An 18,309-nucleotide genomic window follows, 5' to 3' on the forward strand; every position below is an offset into this window, starting at 1 on the left:
CGGGGACGGAGACGGTAAACTGAGGGGCCTTTCATCGTCCTCTCGACCGTAAGGGTTGCGAACCCGACTGTTTGTGGTGCCGGGCGGCCACCGCGCCGGGAGGGGAGCGGCTCCTAGTAGCCTGCCGTGTGGGGAGCGGGTGCCAACTGCTGCGAGTCCTCCCTGAAGCAGTACGGTGTGAGGTACCTCTAGTCCCAGTGGCAAGGCTGGAGGATTTTTAAAGGGTTTACGGCTTTTAAAGGTCAAAGCTGTCGCGCTGACTGCCGTACGTCGGTGTAGAAACGCCTTCCTGGGAAAGCTGCCCGGGGTTTTAGGGCTGTAACCCCGCGGGTCACCCGCTATCTGATCCTTCCAGCTCGAGGGAGCAAATGTTAGCACACTTTTGTAGTAAAATGTGGCATCTCATGTAGTCTTTTTTTTTTTTTTTTTTTAAAAAAAAAAAGAAAAAATCTGACCAGAAACGAGCCCCCTGTGCTTAATTTAGGCAATTCAGAGCAAGGTTGTGCAACTGAAACCTCAAAGGGGGTTGTGCAGTCATGAACTTGAATTACCCACAGGACCGCCTTCCACATTAATAATAATAAACTCAGCATTTATCATATAAGCATCAATTCTCAGAGAGTTAAAAATAATCTGCATTGTTGCTTTGTGCCGCATCCATATGCAGATTTCAAACTGGCAGTGGAATACATTTGTTCAAGGATGGAAATAGCACCTTGGGGCAGTCCTTTGGCTGCCATTCTCTTAGTGTAAATAAATACCTGGTTTGATTTCTAGTTAATTTTGAAGTTGTTGCTTGGAACGAAACTAAATCAAAGCTTTGTAGGAAAGCAGAGAGGGAAATTGGTTTTTGTTCATTTGTTTTGCAATGCAGGAACACTTTTCATTAATGCTTAGTTTTTTTTTTATTTGAACAATCTCATTGATTTACAATGTAAATAATGTTTACACACACACATACTTAAATAACTGCAGTATTTTGATGTCATTTTTTTCTCTGTTCTGAGATAGAAGCCTTGAACTTCTTACTGATTTAACTGATTTCCAGTTCACTTTTGTTTGCCAGTAGAAGGGTAACGTCTGCTTGACTTCAGGTTGAAATGCTCCATCTCAGTGCCTAGGGTTTGGGTTTTATTTTTCTCTTTTTTTCCTTTCCAAACGAGTTACTCAGTACTGGAAAGAAGTGCTCTTTCCTGGAACTGGTAGCATATATAGTATACGTAGCCAAGTGGATCTGTGAGAGCTATCCCAGTTCTGGACAATCTTAAATCAGTAAGAACCCCGGTAGGCAGCATATCACTCCATGCTGACCTGATCAGACATTTGCTTTGTGCTTTTACAGTATTGTTATCTACGGTAATCTATCTACTCCACTTCCTTTCCTGCTTCCCGTTTTCCTAGTACCCCAGATAACTGACTGGGCTTTTAGCTAATTAAGTCAAATGTCCGTTATAGCAATAATTTTAGAGTGCTTTCTGTTCACTTAATTAGTTAATCTGCTTGACATTAGCCAAATACTAGTGCCTTTGATCTTACCACCAGTTTCAGTCCCCCAGATTTATCCTTATTTAATGAATTTAAGTACACCATCTTTTACCAAATAAATGAAGAATCCCAGCTGCAGAAAAGTAAGTCCTTGTTTCCTGAGAAAATAATGATGAATCTTCCTCTTGGAAGATTCCAATTTAACTTTTTAAATTTAAATTTTGCTACCTGTCTTAGTAAACAGGATTTATTCAACCATTGGAAATAAAATTAATAAACCTCATTTAAAAATAAATATATGTTAGCCTAGTACCTGAAAAATTCAGCTGTAACATTTCTACACTGATCTGAAAGTGCTTCCAGTTTATCTAGTGGTATCAGACATATCTAGAAATCATACAGACTTTTGAAAAATGTAAGTTAGAAGGAAAAACTTTACTATTTCACAGACTATTCTCTATAAAAATCAATTAAGGAAAAAAGATTAAGAGAAAAATTTTTGTTTTGTTTTATTGTGCACGTTTGGGTGTTTTTATATTTTTTTATTTTGCATTTCAGATAGAAGTGAAGTGGCTTAATCATTCACATTATGTTACTTAGAACATCTAATTTTCTTCCCTAGATATTTTATCTAATCACCTCTCTTAATATGCAATATTCACCAATGCTGTCCCTGTTTAATATTTTACTCATTTTAAAATGTAGGTCATATTTTAATAACAAAGGCCATGTAATTCATTTACATTTGATCAAAGGCATTTTTCCTTAGCTTTTATCATGTCAATTGAATGAGAAAAATGGACAGCACATCTTTTAGCTTGCCATGTACTGCTGTACTCACACATTTGAGCAGGTCTTTGGGTTAAATTAACAACCTTTTTCATTTCTTTATATTAGTAAAAGTTAGACATCAGCAGTGCCTCAGTTGATGATGTATATTTTCTTGTTCGGTGCAGAACAGTTTAGCTATCAATGGCATCCACAATGAATCTGAAAGAAGCCACTGGCAACCAAAGTTCCTTGGATACTTTGCTACCAGATTTCCCCAAGGGGCCGCTCTGCAAATATCGAAAGAAAGCTTCCTTCAACTGGAAGGAGATGGCAGTGTTTCTGGATGGTGAAGACATCATCCAGCTTAAGGTAAACTTAGCAAGAACAGTAAGCACGTTTTAATTTTGTACATGTACTTTCAGTAGAATCACACGTAATTTTCAAACATCAAGTATTTAATAACTGTAGTTATGGAACATGAAATTATTTTTACACATGCAATTTTCAGAGCAGAACTGAATTTTTAAGCAAACTACTTTGATGTCATCTAAGGTTTATTTCATTACTAATTGTCAATATAGTGGAGACAAGCAGATGCTACATTACAGGACTTCGTTATCCCTTCCAAACTGAGAAAGAACTATATCAATTTTCTTTATGATAGGCATTAAATCATGTATGCCATGGTTTTACAATTAATTTATACTCACCTAAGTAAATGCCTCATGGTATTTCTGCTGTTCTTTGACCTGATGTAAGTTCCTACTGTCTTCTGTGCTTGAATTAATGTTTATGTGGCATGTGTTGGACACTTCAGCTTACCTGGCTGAAAGCTGGGCATACAAAAAAAAAAAAAAAAGTGATTAAGTGATTAATTGCCACTCAAAAAGTGGTGTGGGAATGCATGATGTGGAAGATGTAGGAGGAGACAGAACTGCCTTTTTTGATGGTGGTGTAGATTTATGTGGATTTAAGCTAATACTGAAGGTGCACTGTAGGTATTAAAATCTTAGGAGGAGGATCAAAGATGCCTTGTTTTGTATCTAACTGATATACTTAAAAGTGTATGCCAAAAAAACAAAACTGAGCAAATCATATCGTTCATAGTTCATAGAGAGAGAATAACCCTAACTTTGAAAGAAGAGCATGAGGAATTGTCTTTTTTTTTTTTTTCCTTTGTGCTGCAACATTCTCTTCAGAGAGGAGAAAAGGACTTAAAAAAAAAAAAAAAAAAAAAAAAAAAAAAAAAAAATTTTTCCCAAGGCACTTTATTTTTTTTTTTTTTCTAAATCACAAAAAATATTTAAGAAGATAGGGATATCATCAAGACAGAGATTTGAGGTGAAAAAAGTGCTGTAGCATATCATTCTCATTAGACCCCACCTGGAGTACTGCATTCAGCTGTGAGGCCCCCCAGCTCAAGAAGGACATGGAGTGGTCCAGAGGAAGGCCATGAGGATGATTAGAAGGTTGAAGCACCTTAGTCTGTGAGGACAGACTAAGGAAGTTAGAATTGTTCAGCCTGGAGAGAAGGCTCTAGGGAGACCTTAGAGCAGCCTTCCAATACTTCAAGGTGCCTACAAGGAGGCTGGAGAACTTTCTTACATGTTCTGTAGAGCATGTAGTGATAGCACAAGGAGTAATGTTTTTAAACTAAAAATGGATAGATGCAGATTAGATAAAAGGAAGACATTTTTCACTATGGGGGTGATGATGCACTGGAACAGGCTGCCCAGAAAAGCTGTGGATGCCCCATTCCTGAAAGTGCTCAAGACCAGGCTGGAACAACCTGGTCTGGTGAGAGGTGTCCCTTCCTATGGCCAGGGGGTTGGAAGTAAATGATCTTTAAAGTCATTTCCAACCCAAACCATTCTATAATTCTGTGTTTTTAACAAAGAAAAATAAATCTTTTAAAAACTTTAAAAGATGTGCACATCTACATATTAAATGGAGTACATTTCTGCTTTCATCTGGGAACAGAACAGTTGTGGTAGCCTAATGCCTTTACTGTTACAGCATATTTTTAACTGGATGCTACCCCTGGAGTTTTGCCTTTGTTCTCAGATTGAGAGCCCTTGCTCTTTAGAGTCCTGCCAGCAGCTTCATAGCAAAATAATGAAGTTGCTATAAAAAGCAAGTAACTTTTAACAAACCATTTTCTTACATTCAGAATGAATCAGTCCCACACTTGTTACTTCATGACAAAGGAGCTTTTGTAAAATTCAGCTGCATGAACTGTATATATAATGACAGACAATTTTGATATAATTTTAATTCTGTGGGATTTTGCCTTTATAAACTTGAATCTATCGAACTATTGTAGTTTGAGGCCTAGTATTATCCTAGAAGAACATTAACTTGTTTTGTTAATGCTTTTGTGTTAACATTCTCATGTCATTTTTCCCCCCTCAAGAACAGAATCTTCTCTGCTCTAGAAAATGATCCTTTCTTCGCACGTCATCCTGGAGAAGATTTGAGCCGTGAGAAGTATCAGGAGCTGACATTCCTCCGCTGTAAAAGACTCTTTGAGTATGACTTTCTTACTCAGCAAGAGATCATAGAGAATCCATTAAAGATATTTAATATGGTTATCTGTATAGGAATGTATGATTGGTCTCCGTGTCTCCAGTATTTCTTACATTGTGGTGTAAGTACAGTTCAAAAATATATTTGAATTTAAGTATCTCATAATACCATAATTCTGTTACTTCCTGCATATTATATTAAAGCAATATTTTTTCCCAGTCCATTGTTTTCAAAAATCAAATTCAGTTTAACTGTTTGAAAGAATCACAGATCTGAGGGATAACATTAGTAGATCTTTGTCATTTAGCCCCATCTCTGTTGGAATCCTGCCTGGAGAGTAAAGGTGAAATAGTACGGGCACAGCTACAGAAAGGTATTTTGATGCCCACAGTTCCACCTTTTGTGTCCTCTTCTGCCTCTTCAATGGCAGCAGTAGCCAAAAGAACTTTTACAGCTCCAGATACAAATATCAGAAACTTCCTTGCCTAATCCCCTGGTGTGCTGATTGAGGGCAGAATCCAGAAGGAGTGGAAATCAGCATAGAGATTATCACCGACATCAGTGGCTGGGCTTCTGTTCATCAGGTCTCCCCTGGATGAGTCTCAGAAAATACACTTCAGAAAGAATACTTAACATAGGTAACTTCCCACTGCCTGATCTATTGGAAGGTGTCTCTGCCCATGGCAGGGGGATTGGAACTAGATGATCTTTAAGGTCCCTTTCACACGAGCTATGATAGGTGGTCAAATAATATTTGCTGAATTAATAAATTATCACTTATTGCAGGGAAGGTCTGGAGTTCTGTTATGTGAACATCCCTTTAGAAAAACTGAAGGTAGATTTAAAAACTATAATCTTACTGGTTCTGAAGCAGCTACCTTCAGTTCCCAATCCAATTGCTGTGAAACAAAGTAGAATATTCTGAAAATTTTGCTTTATTCAAGGAGATAGCCACATATAATAGTGGAAAGTGAGCTCACTAAGCATTTTTAGGAGTTCACAGGGAAGGCTTGAACAGGTTCAAACTGTGAAAAGTTGATCCTGTCTTGAAAATATTGCAACAATGGGCCATTTACTCTTTGGTCTCGCTATTCAGTGTTTTCAGACAGTATTAAATCCTCAGTAAAGGGTCCATGACAAGATCAAGTCTTGACGTACCTCCTCAAAGTATAGTCTAAGTTGTAGTTTACTGTGCAAACTACCTTTCCCTGGTCTCTTTAATGGATATCACTATTGCATATATATTTGTGTTTTCCATCATGGGATTACCAATTTCATTCATTATTCTTTGTTTTTACAGGTATTTGCAGGTACAATTTTGAGTGCTTCAAAGAGGTTTGCAGACTTACTGGAAAAAGTTTTTAATATGGAGGTAAATGTTTTTTGAATAGTTTGTGAGAACTGGGCATTGTCAGAAACACGGCATTACCTGTACCTTTGTATTATTTCTGATCTACTTAGGTACTTCTAAATAGCAAAGTAAAAGAAGACCAAGGAGCATTCAAGCACTGAGCCTTGACTGCTCTCACTGCTAGTTGTCATGCCAGTTCCAGAATCTGTATTAGACTGTCCAAATGAACATGCAGTCAAAGTTTGCAGACTTCTCCCAAAAAGGCAATATTGATGACACTACACCAATTTTATTTTTGCCCAGTGTCTTTTAACAGTTGGTAGAAAATTTTGAACTCTCAGACACTTCCACATCTACATCATACACTGTGCAGCACAAGCCCTTGGCATGTAAATATTCAATAGAAATGCTATAAACTGGAAAATAATAATCTCTTAATGCCACAGAAACACCACAGAGATTCCAAAGGAGACCCAGGACAAAGTGCTCTGTACAGTAAGCGCAGCCTACCTGATACAGAAAGAGCGAATTCTGAACAGTTTCTCCTGCTCAGCATTCATTCATTGCCTGACCCTCATTGATTATGCAAGATAAATACTCCTGAGTGCACTCAAACTAAGCATCGTGCTTCTTTTGTATCTCTTTATCATTTTTATCTTGTTTCTTTGTCAACCGTTCACCTTCTTGCTTATCAAATCTCCTGATTTTTTTTTATTTTTTTTTTTATGTCTCAGTAATAGACACAGCAATATACTGCTACATTTTTTGTTTTCACTTGTTTTTCAAAGGTTTAGTACCTAAGAGTACATACTACAGGCCAAACCAGTCCAGGGTAAAAGGGTGCAATCTGCACATTTCGGTGTGACCTCAAACAGCTGGTTTTCCCAAATACTGATGGAGAATCAAGAGTATGCATATATTCATATGATTCACCTATTTTCATCACAAAAGAGTTCTCTCAGCCCAGACAGCTGAAAATTACCAGTCGGTGGATGTAACAATCTGTACCTGTCTGAATAAATCAGTCATCAGCAAAGGAAAAAAAATATTTTACTCTACTGCAGGTAGACTTTGTAGCCTTAGGATTATATCTGATTGGTTTCCTTGCAATTGCAAGTTACTATCCAAGAGGTGAATTTGTAATCATTTTCAACTCTTAGGGTTTAAATTACTCTAATAAACAGTTCTTGAATTGTTCTTTATATCTCTTTATTTAGATTTTTGGGTGTTTTGCTCTGACTGAACTCAGCCATGGAACTAATACCAAAGGCATACGGACCACTGCCACATTTGATCGTAGTGCTCAGGTTAGTCCTTAATGCACAGGAATAATACTTAACACTGTTTAATCTCAGGTTAGATTTCTTTACATCTTTTACATTCGTTTTTTCTTCTTACATCCAGAAAACACAGTACTTGGAATCTAAAAATCTGAATGTCTACATTTTGGGATACATGTATTATAGAGAATGATGCTACCCATGGTCCCACAGTTGTCCAAACTGGGAAATGTGCTTTCACACTGCTCGCCAGCCTTCCTTTCCATATAAAACTGCTCAAGAAGGAGGTGATCTCTGCACTGGTTTCAGCCCATAGAGGACTCAGCTCACCTTAACCCAAGATCTAGAATACTGCTTCAAAGTCCATCACTTTGCTTTACTTTTTAACTGCTTTAATGGACAATTTAAAGGCTGAAATTTAGGCCTTACAGTCCAGTCATTAACTTTTTTCCTTTAAAGTTTTCCTAGCCACATGAATTCTCTCCAGAGTTGAACACTGTAAGAGAGATTTCAGCTGTTGGATCACAGTACAGAATGAAATACTGGCACTTAATGGATGTTTTCAAAACATTGTCATGTCCATGAAAAAGAATTAAATAGCTTTTATCATTTTAATAATTTTTTTCCTTTTTTGCTGGCTACAGGAATTTATCATCAATACACCAGACTTTGAAGCTGCAAAGTTCTGGGTTGGTAATATGGGGAAACATGCCACCCATGCAGTTGTGTATGCCCAACTCTATACTCCTGATGGACAATGCCAAGGATTACATTCCTTTATTGTACAGGTAGGATAAGAATATTGCTAATCTTTTGTCTTTCTGTGAGGGTGAGGGATCTTAAATTAAAGATTTTCTGTTAATACTGTTTCTGATGTCTGACCACTATTTTAATTATTGCCTTCAACTTTTATAGCAATTGTAAAAAGTGTTTTTTATCTTTAAGTGTTCACTGTATTTTTGTGGTATTTCTACAGCCAATTTTATGTCAGTTTTCTGCAGCTGGAAAATGCAGAAGAGCTAAGAAGTCTAAAGATTATCACAATACCAATACAATTAGAAACAAACTATGCTGTATGAAGTCATGAAAGTCTTGGATGAGACTTAAGGTGAAAAGTAGTACATAATAAAATAGACTGCAGAATAAACAGAATTTACTACAAAATCATGGAATATCTCAAAGCTGATTGTTACATTGAAGTTAGGTTGATTCCTGCTGTCTGTGAGCACCCAAAGGAGGTTTCAGTGCTAGTTTGATCTGTGTTAAGGCTTATTTAACAAAGTATTGTTATTAGCTTAAGTAATTTCCATTATGGGACCTATGTCCTGAATTAAAGGATATGTAAGTAAGAATTATATCCAGAATTATGTGCTTGAAAATCAGAGAGCTTTCTTTAGTATTAATGTCAGAATACAGATTGGGAATGTTTTCACTGTTTGAGGAGTTCAACCAAGATCTTTAATTGTCCCACAACTGAACTAATGTTTCCTTCCTCTTCTATGCAGATTCGAGATACAAAAACTCTCCTACCTATGCCAGGTGTGATGGTAGGTGACATAGGAATGAAACTTGGACAGAATGGTTTGGATAATGGGTAAGTCCATCTGCTTGAACGAGGAAACATTCTACATTATGTCATGCAAATATCCTGTGTCAGTTCTGCCTGTTCTTCTGAGGTGGTGAAAGAGATGAGGTAGCTAATAGCTTTAATTTGTTGTTACTTAATAATAACAATAAAAATAAATACATTTTTAAAAATAGCAATTTTGAAGAATCCTGGATTTCAGTATTTTCAATTCCTGCAACTTTCTGCCTTTCTGTTTCACTCACTTTTTAGAATATGATAACTGTGGATGTTACCAAGTGGTCTTACAGTCAGACTCTGCAACAGTAATACTGGAAAAAAAAAAAAAAAAAAAAAGTTACTAGCTAAAGCATGTCAGTCTATAAATCCACATGGATGTAAGCTCTCAGTTATTTTGCATGTTGATTTCCAGCCCACAGCAGGGCTAGTGGAGGACCACAGACAAGGCTTATTGTTAGTAAAGACGTAAGATTGCTGTGACCAAGTAGGTCTGGATCTCAGACACAGGTCACAGACTCATTATCTGTCTTGTTTAAACTATGAGGTTTCTGGACTATCCCTGTGCAGTTCAGATGAGGAGGTTAGTTACTTTTTCTGTATTCTTTGTGTACAGTTGAAATAAAGAAGTTCCTGGGCTTCATTTCCCAGTCACAGCATTGTAGTGGCCCTACTGTGTCTCTGCTGTCCAAAGGAGTCTGATAGATTTGTGCATAGAAACAGCAAATTTTTAAAATTGATATTTTAAACCCTACATTATTTTTATAGCTCTGTTTAAAGACAATAAATCTGAAATAGTAAAGGGTGTGTTAGTGGGTGTCTTTTATTTTATTAGTGGGTGTCTCCAATTTTTTTCTGTTGATTCATTTTGTTTGTTGTTGAGTTGTTGTCCTACATAGTGTGCCATTGCAGTAAGCAAAATGTAGATCTCTTAAAGTATCCTTTGTACTGTAATGGCTTTGACTGGCTTTCCAGCAGGTCATAGGTGTTCTGTAGTTTTTGTCTTCACCAGCTTCCTCTTAATATCCTAAAAATCTTATAATGTCAAAAATGGCACTGATGTTTATGTGTATGTATATAATTGATGCTCTGTTGCGTAAAGACACAGATGAAAGAAAAAAAAAGCATACAACAAATGAAGTTTTATAGAGGACGCATGTGAGAAGAGGCCTGGAAAAGAGCTTTGGGAGGTTTTGTTGGGATTTTATTTGCCTGCATCTGCATTACAAACTTGTAGCCACCAGATGGCACAGCAACATGGACTTGAGTATTCCAAATGTAATTCAGCTTCATATTTCAGTAGAAATAGTCAAATTCTGCTGCTCATTCTTAATTTGCAATATTGTTTTAAGCACAACATGAGGAAGGAAAAGAACAAAATGAAAATTTGGCATATAATCTGTTTATATATTCATCTAGAAAGCATTAGATCGCATTATGCTATTATTAAAAGCGTTAGTCTTTACCTCATACTTTGCCAGTTTTTCAACTGTACGTGTGAAGTCTGGTTCAACTACCATGGGCATTTAAGTAAATCAGATATATTTTCGTGGAGGTACACTTAGGATAAACGGTCAGAGTGAAGATCAGAGTACAAGGAAACTGATAGAGATGTCAGATTTTGTTCCTGTACTTGGAGAAGTTTATGATATGTCCTTTTGACTTGGGTATACAGATTCAAACTCGCAAGCATATATGTAAGGTACAGAGAAAAAATCAAGTTTGCTTGGATATTGTAATTGATTTATGCTATGTAAGAGAACATAGAAGGAAATTGTAGCAGTCCCTTTTGGTTGTAGAAAATTAATCTCCTCTCTCATTTGGCTGAAGTTTGACTGATTCATGGTAATGGAAAGTGTAATGTTTTCAGTAAGAATTGCACAAGTAATGTGGGAAGTTTTTGCGGTGTGAATTCAACTGACTAATCTGCTCCTTCAGAGTCTGTTTTTCCAAATAATTCTTATAGCTTCTTAACTAGAATGTCCTAAAATCATGGTGTTTTTTTTTTTTTTTTTCAAATCTTTGTAACTTCAGCTACCCATTAAAAATAATAATAATATCTTTAAAGTATTTTAAATTATCTTCCTTTCCTTTTGTCATTCACAAAATTTACTGTAATAAATACATACATGATTAAAGATAGAAATATACTTTTTCTTATGGTAAATTTAAACTCTTTTTTTGTTTCATTACCAAAAATAAATCAGGCTGCCACTAGGGGATGCAAGTGCTTCAGTCTTTATTTGCATAATACTAAAATGTCCACCTGTTGCTAGTACTCTAGTAGTCTTTCTGCTAGATCCCTTCCTGCTAGGGAGGGATCCTTTAGAAAAATCTGTGAGGCTCCCTTTCATCACTCAAATTTTTTCTTAAAATTCTCATTTGTTCTAATGGCTTGTAAGAAATGCCAATGATTAGCTACTTTGACTGGCAGATATATCAAGCAGCATATTTCTGTCAGAACAGAAATATGCTGTTCACCGAGGTCCCAAAATTGAAATATCAGGAAAAAAAGAAAAAAGAAAAAGAAAAAAAAAAGTCCTATGTATTAATGTTGTTTAAATGCTTACCTAATTTATTTATTGGTTAACTTATTGTGTGTTTGTTAGTATTTCAGTTTCAGTGACAGTAATGAATTAAGATTCTGCTACAGCTAGTTTCTAGTTTCAGTGTAGACCAAATGAAAGTATAGTCCTTCAGCGGGTTTTTGTCTCCCAGAATTTATGCCCTTAAATCTTACTTAGATTTCCCAATGTTTGCAGTTATTTCACTTGGAAGGTTGGAGCTGAAGTATGTTGTTGGAGCCTAAGTAGTCTCTTGGAGCTTCATTTTACAATCCAAAACAGTAGTTGCTGAAGATATGTTGCACACTATGCTCCTTTGGTTGTTTGTTTCTACTCCCACACCACCTTTTTCATTGTGCTGGGACGAGCATTTATGCTGTGCAGTGGACTCAGCTAGGGAACAGGAACTGTCTGAAAACTAATCTCACCAAAAAAAATAAATAAATAAATAAATAAATCTATTTTCAAGCAGATCATTTGTCTGGTTCACTGCAAGGCCATAGTAGAGGCTGTTCCAGTACAGGGAAAGTGACAGTATAGGGGTGTAAATAAGAAAGCAAGCATAGAGATCAGTTGTGCTTCTCTAGAAATAACAAGCTCTCATGCTTGTTTGAGGTTTTTATTGTCCTTGAGCCACTGACCAGAGCCACAAACAAGAGAACAGATGAAGCCGCTAGAAAATACAAATAATAGTTAAAATACCCGTACGTGAACTTAAGTTACCTGAATACACTACTGTCAGTCCTTGTGAGGAGTATTTTGTAAGACATGTCTTGTATATTTGCAATTTAAGTCAAAACAGTGATTTGCAGTGGCTTCACTTTTATATCCCTGTTTCACCCTCTCCACTTAAGTTTCGACGGTCAAGGTGAGACGTATGGATACATGCAGTGCTGCGCACATCACTAAGATGTGGTCATGTTCCTAAAGAGAAATGCCTTATCCCCTTCTCATTTTTGTCACTTGCAAGTACCTCAAAACTGCGTAGCCAGTGCTAATGCATTGCGATGCCTGTCACAGTGAAAGGCTCTCATGCTACTAATGGGGACAGGTGGATTCAGATCTGGTCACAAAGTTGTTTTATCACCTGCAGAAACAGGGCCTCACATTCGTAGTATATTTCAGACAGCCTTTTTTTTTTTTTTTTCCTTTAGCAGAGCTGTGTCTACTCTTGACTTTTGCAGGGGTCTAACCATCCGGAACTCCTTGCCAGACTGCCACTTAACCTATTAAGAACTGTAGGGTGAGTGGGTTTTTGTGTCTCCATGAAGTCCATTAAGATAGGATTAGGAGGCCTCTATTGTTTTACTACTGCTGTTGAGCATTTCTTCTCCAGACCTGCATTCTTAGATTAGTCTTGTTCATAGAAACTGGAGCTAAAATACTGCGTTTCAGTTTTCCCCAGCCTCTCTGTAACTCTTCTCAACTTTAACCTTTCTGTGTGTTTCAGTCTGGAATACGCGGCTGTTTTCTTTCTCTTCTACAAGTTTTTCACCAAACCTCTTAAATGTTATTCTTCCCAAGGTTTACTGTGTCTCATAAACAGCCATGAGATCACTTGACTTGCAATTTTCCGATACCATTCACCTGCTTTCTGTTTCTGGCTAAAAGGATTGACAGAACTGTCACTGCACCATCTCTAACGTAGTCAGTAATAAAAGCTGGCAGGAAAGGCATTTTTGTGGGTCTGAAATTCACTAAAGCATATTTGAGCTATTTGTACCATAGGTAACAGCTTATTAATTTAGTACTGGCAAAAGGAGCTTGTGGCTTTTCCAGCTGCCTTTTTTTTTGTTTTTTTTTTTTTTTTTTATCAGCATTACTGCACACCAGATGAATTACTTTTGCATGATTTAAAGTCAGTAAGATTAACTTTGCTTCAAATGTTCCCTAAACCACTGGCCAAAGAACCCAAACAAAAATGTTACTATTGGAATAGTGCTTCACTCTGCTCTTCTAATCTTGGTAGAAATGTATGAAATACAGTTGTTTTACCTGTGTACTAGATTCTGTAAGATTCCACATTTCTTTAGAGCTCAATGAAACATATTTAAAGTGGCAGCTATCTGTCTTTTTTGCAGAGAGGTCTTAATCTCAGACCCACTAATAGCTCTGCAGAAGAGTCCCTAATTAGGGTAGCTTTCAAACCTATGGTCTTGTCATCACCATGTGAAACACAGACATTTTCCAAACTTGCTGGTACTTGATATCCCCATGGCTGTATATACAGTTCCGTTATTGTAAGATATTTCTACTTTTCTTCAATTATTTAAGGAGATTTTCTCCTAAATGCGTTGACAGATCTGGTCCGTGTCTATTCACTATGCTTCCTAGGCTAATAACCATTAGAAATGTGATCACTGACTTCATTAAAGCTTACTATTTATTTTTAATATGTTCCGATATCAAGTTCAAATTGGCCAGTATGTCTAATAATTTCAAATAGCAAAATTCTTGGAGAAGGAGCATAACAGCAGTTGGCAGTCATTTCATAACGTCAGCTAACTCCCAGATCCTGTAAGGTTCTGCTTTTATTTTCAACATTGGTGCAATATATCATATTTCTTAACACACGGGTGCTTTCTGTGTGTTTTTTTTTTTTTTTTTTTTTTTAATTGCTAATTCTCTCTCGTTGGCTTCTTAAAGTTTTTGCCATTTTACATGCCTCTATTTTGATAGCAGCTTACAGAAAAAGAAGGAAATCTTTAATGGCCAATATCAAGGAAAGAAATCAAGGGAAAAAAAGTATCAAGGAAGTAAGTATCAAGGAAAAGAAAAAAAGGAAAAGTATCAAGGAAAAAAAAGTATCAAGGAAAAAAAAAGTATCTTTAATGGCCAATATCAAGGAAAGAAATGTGAACTTATAAAAACCTGTCTCAGTGTGCGTTACTTGAATCAAATTTCATAATAAGAAAATAGGTTGTTATATAATGACTGGAAATTTAGTATTGTTCACTACCTATGAAAAAGAGTGATTATAAGAACGTATACTTTTTTAATCAAAATAATTCTAGGTAACACTTTAAAAGGTGCAGAACTACCTACCTTACACGTATGGCTGACAGATTAAAACAAAACTTTCTACAAGATTTTCTCTTTCCATAAAGACTTGCTCTGGGTTTATCTGTTTATCTGTTTGGGTTTATATTACAGTTGGAGAAATGGAGTAAAACTGTTCAGGTTATTTTGCAAGCTGTTTTGTTTGGCACACGTCTGCAACATGTTCAATATTAGTAGGCTTGCGTTTCCTAAAAGTAGGTTATTATTATATGGAAGATGTATATGTTAGTAGATACAGAGCTTCAAGCACACATCAATATAATGACTTTCTACAATTGCACAGCATTGCTGAATGAATTGAACTAATCACTACAGTGTAAAACTCTAAAGGACAATTTGTCATCTTCTTCATCGTTGATGCTACTGTGAATCTTGCCGTCATCATACACAGGTCTAAGCCTACTCCAGATGGGTATTCACAAAGAGAAGTCCCAACAGTTGGAGCCTTTTGAAATTTCTTCTAAAACTGCCCAGAGAGTGTATCATATCTTTGTTTAGTCAACTTTTCCTCTAACCTGTCTCACAAGTCCAGTTTTTATCACCATTCAGTAGCTTTTCTAAATGATACTTCCATGCATCTTTTCCTGCTAGGGAGGGATCCTTTAGAAAAATCTGTAAGGCTCCCTTTCATCACTCAAATTCTTTCTTAAAATTGTCATTTGTTCTAATGGTTTGTAAGAAATGGCAATGATTAGCTACTCTGACCGGCAGATATATCAAGTATTCTGCAGCAGTTAGTGTCTGCCTCACACAGACCTAAACCTTGCCATACATACTCTCTTGTAATTAAAGTAACGAGTAATAATTTTTAAAAAGTTCAGATTCTATCTAGTGTGCATGCAATTGCTTAAAAATAATAGGGTTGCTATACATTCTTAGATGTGATTAATTTTATTTGGTGTACAGGGAGTAGAGAAAGTGAATTTAGCCAAAAGATCTTTTTGGAATGAGATTTTTTGTTTTCAGTGATAAGAAGAAATATTAAAAAAGATGTATATGAGATTTTTGGAAATTCTGAATGTGGTTCTATTATGTAGTGTTGTCTCACTGAAACTCACACTTAATAAAACACATGTATAAGGCCCGTAAGCAGCTGGTCCTTGGTTCGGATAGCCTGCTTTTCTCTGTGGCTAAGTTTGGAAATAGCCTGTATCTCTACGGCTGAATAAATTCAGTATGCAGATATGTTTCCCTGGAAACAACTCGTAATTTTAAAGCACATGCAGCAATGCAGCCCTTATGTAATTTATTAATGTGAAAGACCTGGCTCTCATGGGCCTTATTAAGTAGATCAGCCTGTATTGGCAGGCAAAAGGAATTTGCTTTGATTACAAATGCAGCTTTTCAAGTGCTATTAGATACTGAGATATTTGTGAGTGGAGCAGATATTACCCCTATCGAGCCAAGTTGTACTGGCCATTTTGGTGAAACAGTTCATACAGTTTCTTCCTGAAGAATATGAATATTTAGGACAGTCTGCCTATTCCAACAGCTTCCTTCTTTATTGCTGCTAAGGTGCCACAATTTAGAAAAGACAATGTCACTCATTCCTTCTTAAGATGCCACCTTCCAGGGAATAGAAGTCCTAGTTTGAGTTCAAGCAAAGGAAGGTTCTCCTTTCTGTTCCTTCTTAGTGCACTAATTCAGCTGTGTACTCATTTGTATTAAAGAAACACGGAAGGCCCTCATGGATCTATATTTTAGACTCACACAAATAAAGTGTCCCCCTATTCCAGAGCATTTACCATCTCCAGACTGCAATGAGCAACCCCTCAGTACACCAGTAAGACATTTAGTTCAGCAGAATTATCAGTGGCAAGGAATTCTTTGGAATCAGAATCAGGCCCGGCCTGATTCTAGCAGGAGAAGAGAATTGAATTTTTCATCTTCCCAAGCTTTTTGATAACTGAGATAACAAGCTGACTCACTTTCCTGAGTTCATGCAGACAGAGAGGTTTATGGTCTGTCGCTGAAAGTGTCTATTGCACTGAATCTGTATAAATCTCTAATAAGTACCTACACAGAAAGCTGTCCCTCTCCTCCAAGAGAGTATATTGCTCTTCCTTCTGATAGTTTTTTGTTGTTGTTGTTGTTTTGGTTTTGTTTTTACTTATTTTATTATGGAGTTGCTCAAAGGGTCCCCTTAGGGTTTGTTTAAGTATCACCTTAATTTTTGAAAAACAAATTGAACTGTGACAGCAAATAATCTCTCATACTGAATTTCCTCTACTGGCCTGAGCATGAATACGTACTATCCAAAAATTGCCTACCTGGCTTGATAGGTTCACTAATATATGCATGATGTGACCTTTTTCTGTAATGTAGACGCTCTAAACTATATAAAGGTAGATTTTACGTCACTCGTGTGTTTGTTTGACCAGGTTTGCAATGTTTCACAATGTCAGGATACCTAAAGAAAACATACTGAATATAGCTGGAGATGTCACAGCTGAGGGGAAATACTCAAGTTCTTTCAAGGTATGAATCAAAGTTTTTGTTGTTGTTTTTAATTAGTATAGTAATGTAAATATACAAAGCTACAAGTAGGTTAACAGAGAGACCATGAGCCTCAATGACTGTTGACACAGTGGCAACGTGAATGCTGATTTTCTAATTGTCTTTCAGTGATGTCTAAATTCACCTTATTGATTTTACTGACTTCTTGCTTTTTGAGGTACCCCAGCAGTCCCAAAGTAGTTTAAAGAAACTGCTTTGGTTCTTTTCTGAACACCTTAACTGACTGTATCAGTAAATAAAATTGTCCAGCCCTTTGTGCGTCTGATCATGCTCTAGAGTTGTATCTTTATGGGGTAGGCAAATGAAACGTTAGCCTCCTCCATTAACTCTTTGCCTTTTATCCATTTAGGATGTTAAAGAGCGTTTTAGTGCATCTCTTGGATCTTTGTCCATCGGCAGAATTCTGATCACAGCAGTTTCTGTGACCAATTTAAAGCTTGCCTTATCAATAGCCATTCGCTTCTCAGCAACTCGCCATCAGTTTGGACCAACTGATGAAGAGGAAATACCTGTTCTTGAATACCAAACACAGGTAAAAACGTTGGACTTTGCATCTATAGACTTTTATGTAATGAAACTCAGATTCAAACCTACTGCAAATCAAAAAAGTTATACAGAAGTTAGTGAAATTAAAGTTGTCTTTCTCATCTGAAGTGTAGATCCAGTGCAGTTTTGGGTGTTCATCGCAGCTTAAGACCTCTTAATACTTCTCTTGCATTATCAGAGTTTTGAGATGTTATTGGGCTAGCAAAATAAATAAATAAAAATATTTGTGTCTCTCTGAAGTAACTAGAACCATTTGTCTTCTGAAATAGTAACCTTTTCAGAGAAAGGCTGTCTTCTATGTGCACAAAGAAGTACTGATGAAGAAACTAGCATAAAAAATGTCAGTGCATCTTTTGCTACTATCCTCATATCCTCATTTTCTCTTTTTTAGACCTTATTCTTTAAAAGTATACAAATCAGTGACAATCACTGTAGCGAACCTCAAGCCAGCACCAATTTTGAGAGGAATATAGCTAACCTTTATTTCCACAGAATATGCAGATGAAAAACACCTTTTGGTCTGAAAAAAAATAAAATGAGTAGTTATGGTTGTTGTGGTTTAACCCTGCCAGCAGCTAAGCACCACACAGCCGTTCGCTCACCCTCCCCCCTCCCTCTCTGGGATGG

At 36.6% G+C, this 18,309-nt stretch overlaps 1 protein-coding gene across 3 annotated transcripts; it reads left to right on the plus strand.

Moving 5' to 3' along the window:
* The first annotated feature begins 30 nt into the window (after positions 1–30).
* LOC118157245 (peroxisomal acyl-coenzyme A oxidase 3-like) lies at positions 31–17,803 on the plus strand. 3 transcript variants are annotated; one of them, XM_035311506.1, is made up of 9 exons: positions 31–54; positions 2,442–2,625; positions 4,670–4,903; positions 6,083–6,154; positions 7,351–7,440; positions 8,058–8,201; positions 8,919–9,007; positions 17,001–17,097; positions 17,486–17,803. In XM_035311506.1, the coding sequence occupies exons 2-9, from the start codon at positions 2,458–2,460 to the stop codon at positions 17,786–17,788; spliced, it is 1,197 nt and encodes a 398-aa protein (XP_035167397.1). In that variant the 5' UTR covers positions 31–54; positions 2,442–2,457; the 3' UTR covers positions 17,789–17,803. The 3 variants fall into 3 exon arrangements, with proteins under 3 accessions (XP_035167397.1, XP_035167395.1, XP_035167396.1); XM_035311504.1 differs by lacking the exon at positions 31–54 and adding an exon at positions 110–182; XM_035311505.1 differs by lacking the exon at positions 31–54 and adding an exon at positions 112–177.
* The last annotated feature ends 506 nt before the right edge of the window (positions 17,804–18,309 follow it).

This window comes from Oxyura jamaicensis, assembly GCF_011077185.1.
Source record: "Oxyura jamaicensis isolate SHBP4307 breed ruddy duck chromosome 4 unlocalized genomic scaffold, BPBGC_Ojam_1.0 oxy4_random_OJ91465, whole genome shotgun sequence".
NCBI classification, from domain to species: domain Eukaryota; kingdom Metazoa; phylum Chordata; class Aves; order Anseriformes; family Anatidae; genus Oxyura; species Oxyura jamaicensis.

Coding starts and splice junctions, on each gene's coding strand:
- LOC118157245 (XM_035311506.1), top strand. CDS start 2,458: ATGGCATCCACAATGAATCTGAAAGAAGCCACTGGCAACCAAAGTTCC. Junction 2,626..4,669: donor AAGACATCATCCAGCTTAAG/GTAAACTTAGCA, acceptor TCCCCCCTCAAG/AACAGAATCTTCTCTGCTCT. Junction 9,008..17,000: donor CAGAATGGTTTGGATAATGG/GTAAGTCCATCT, acceptor TTGTTTGACCAG/GTTTGCAATGTTTCACAATG.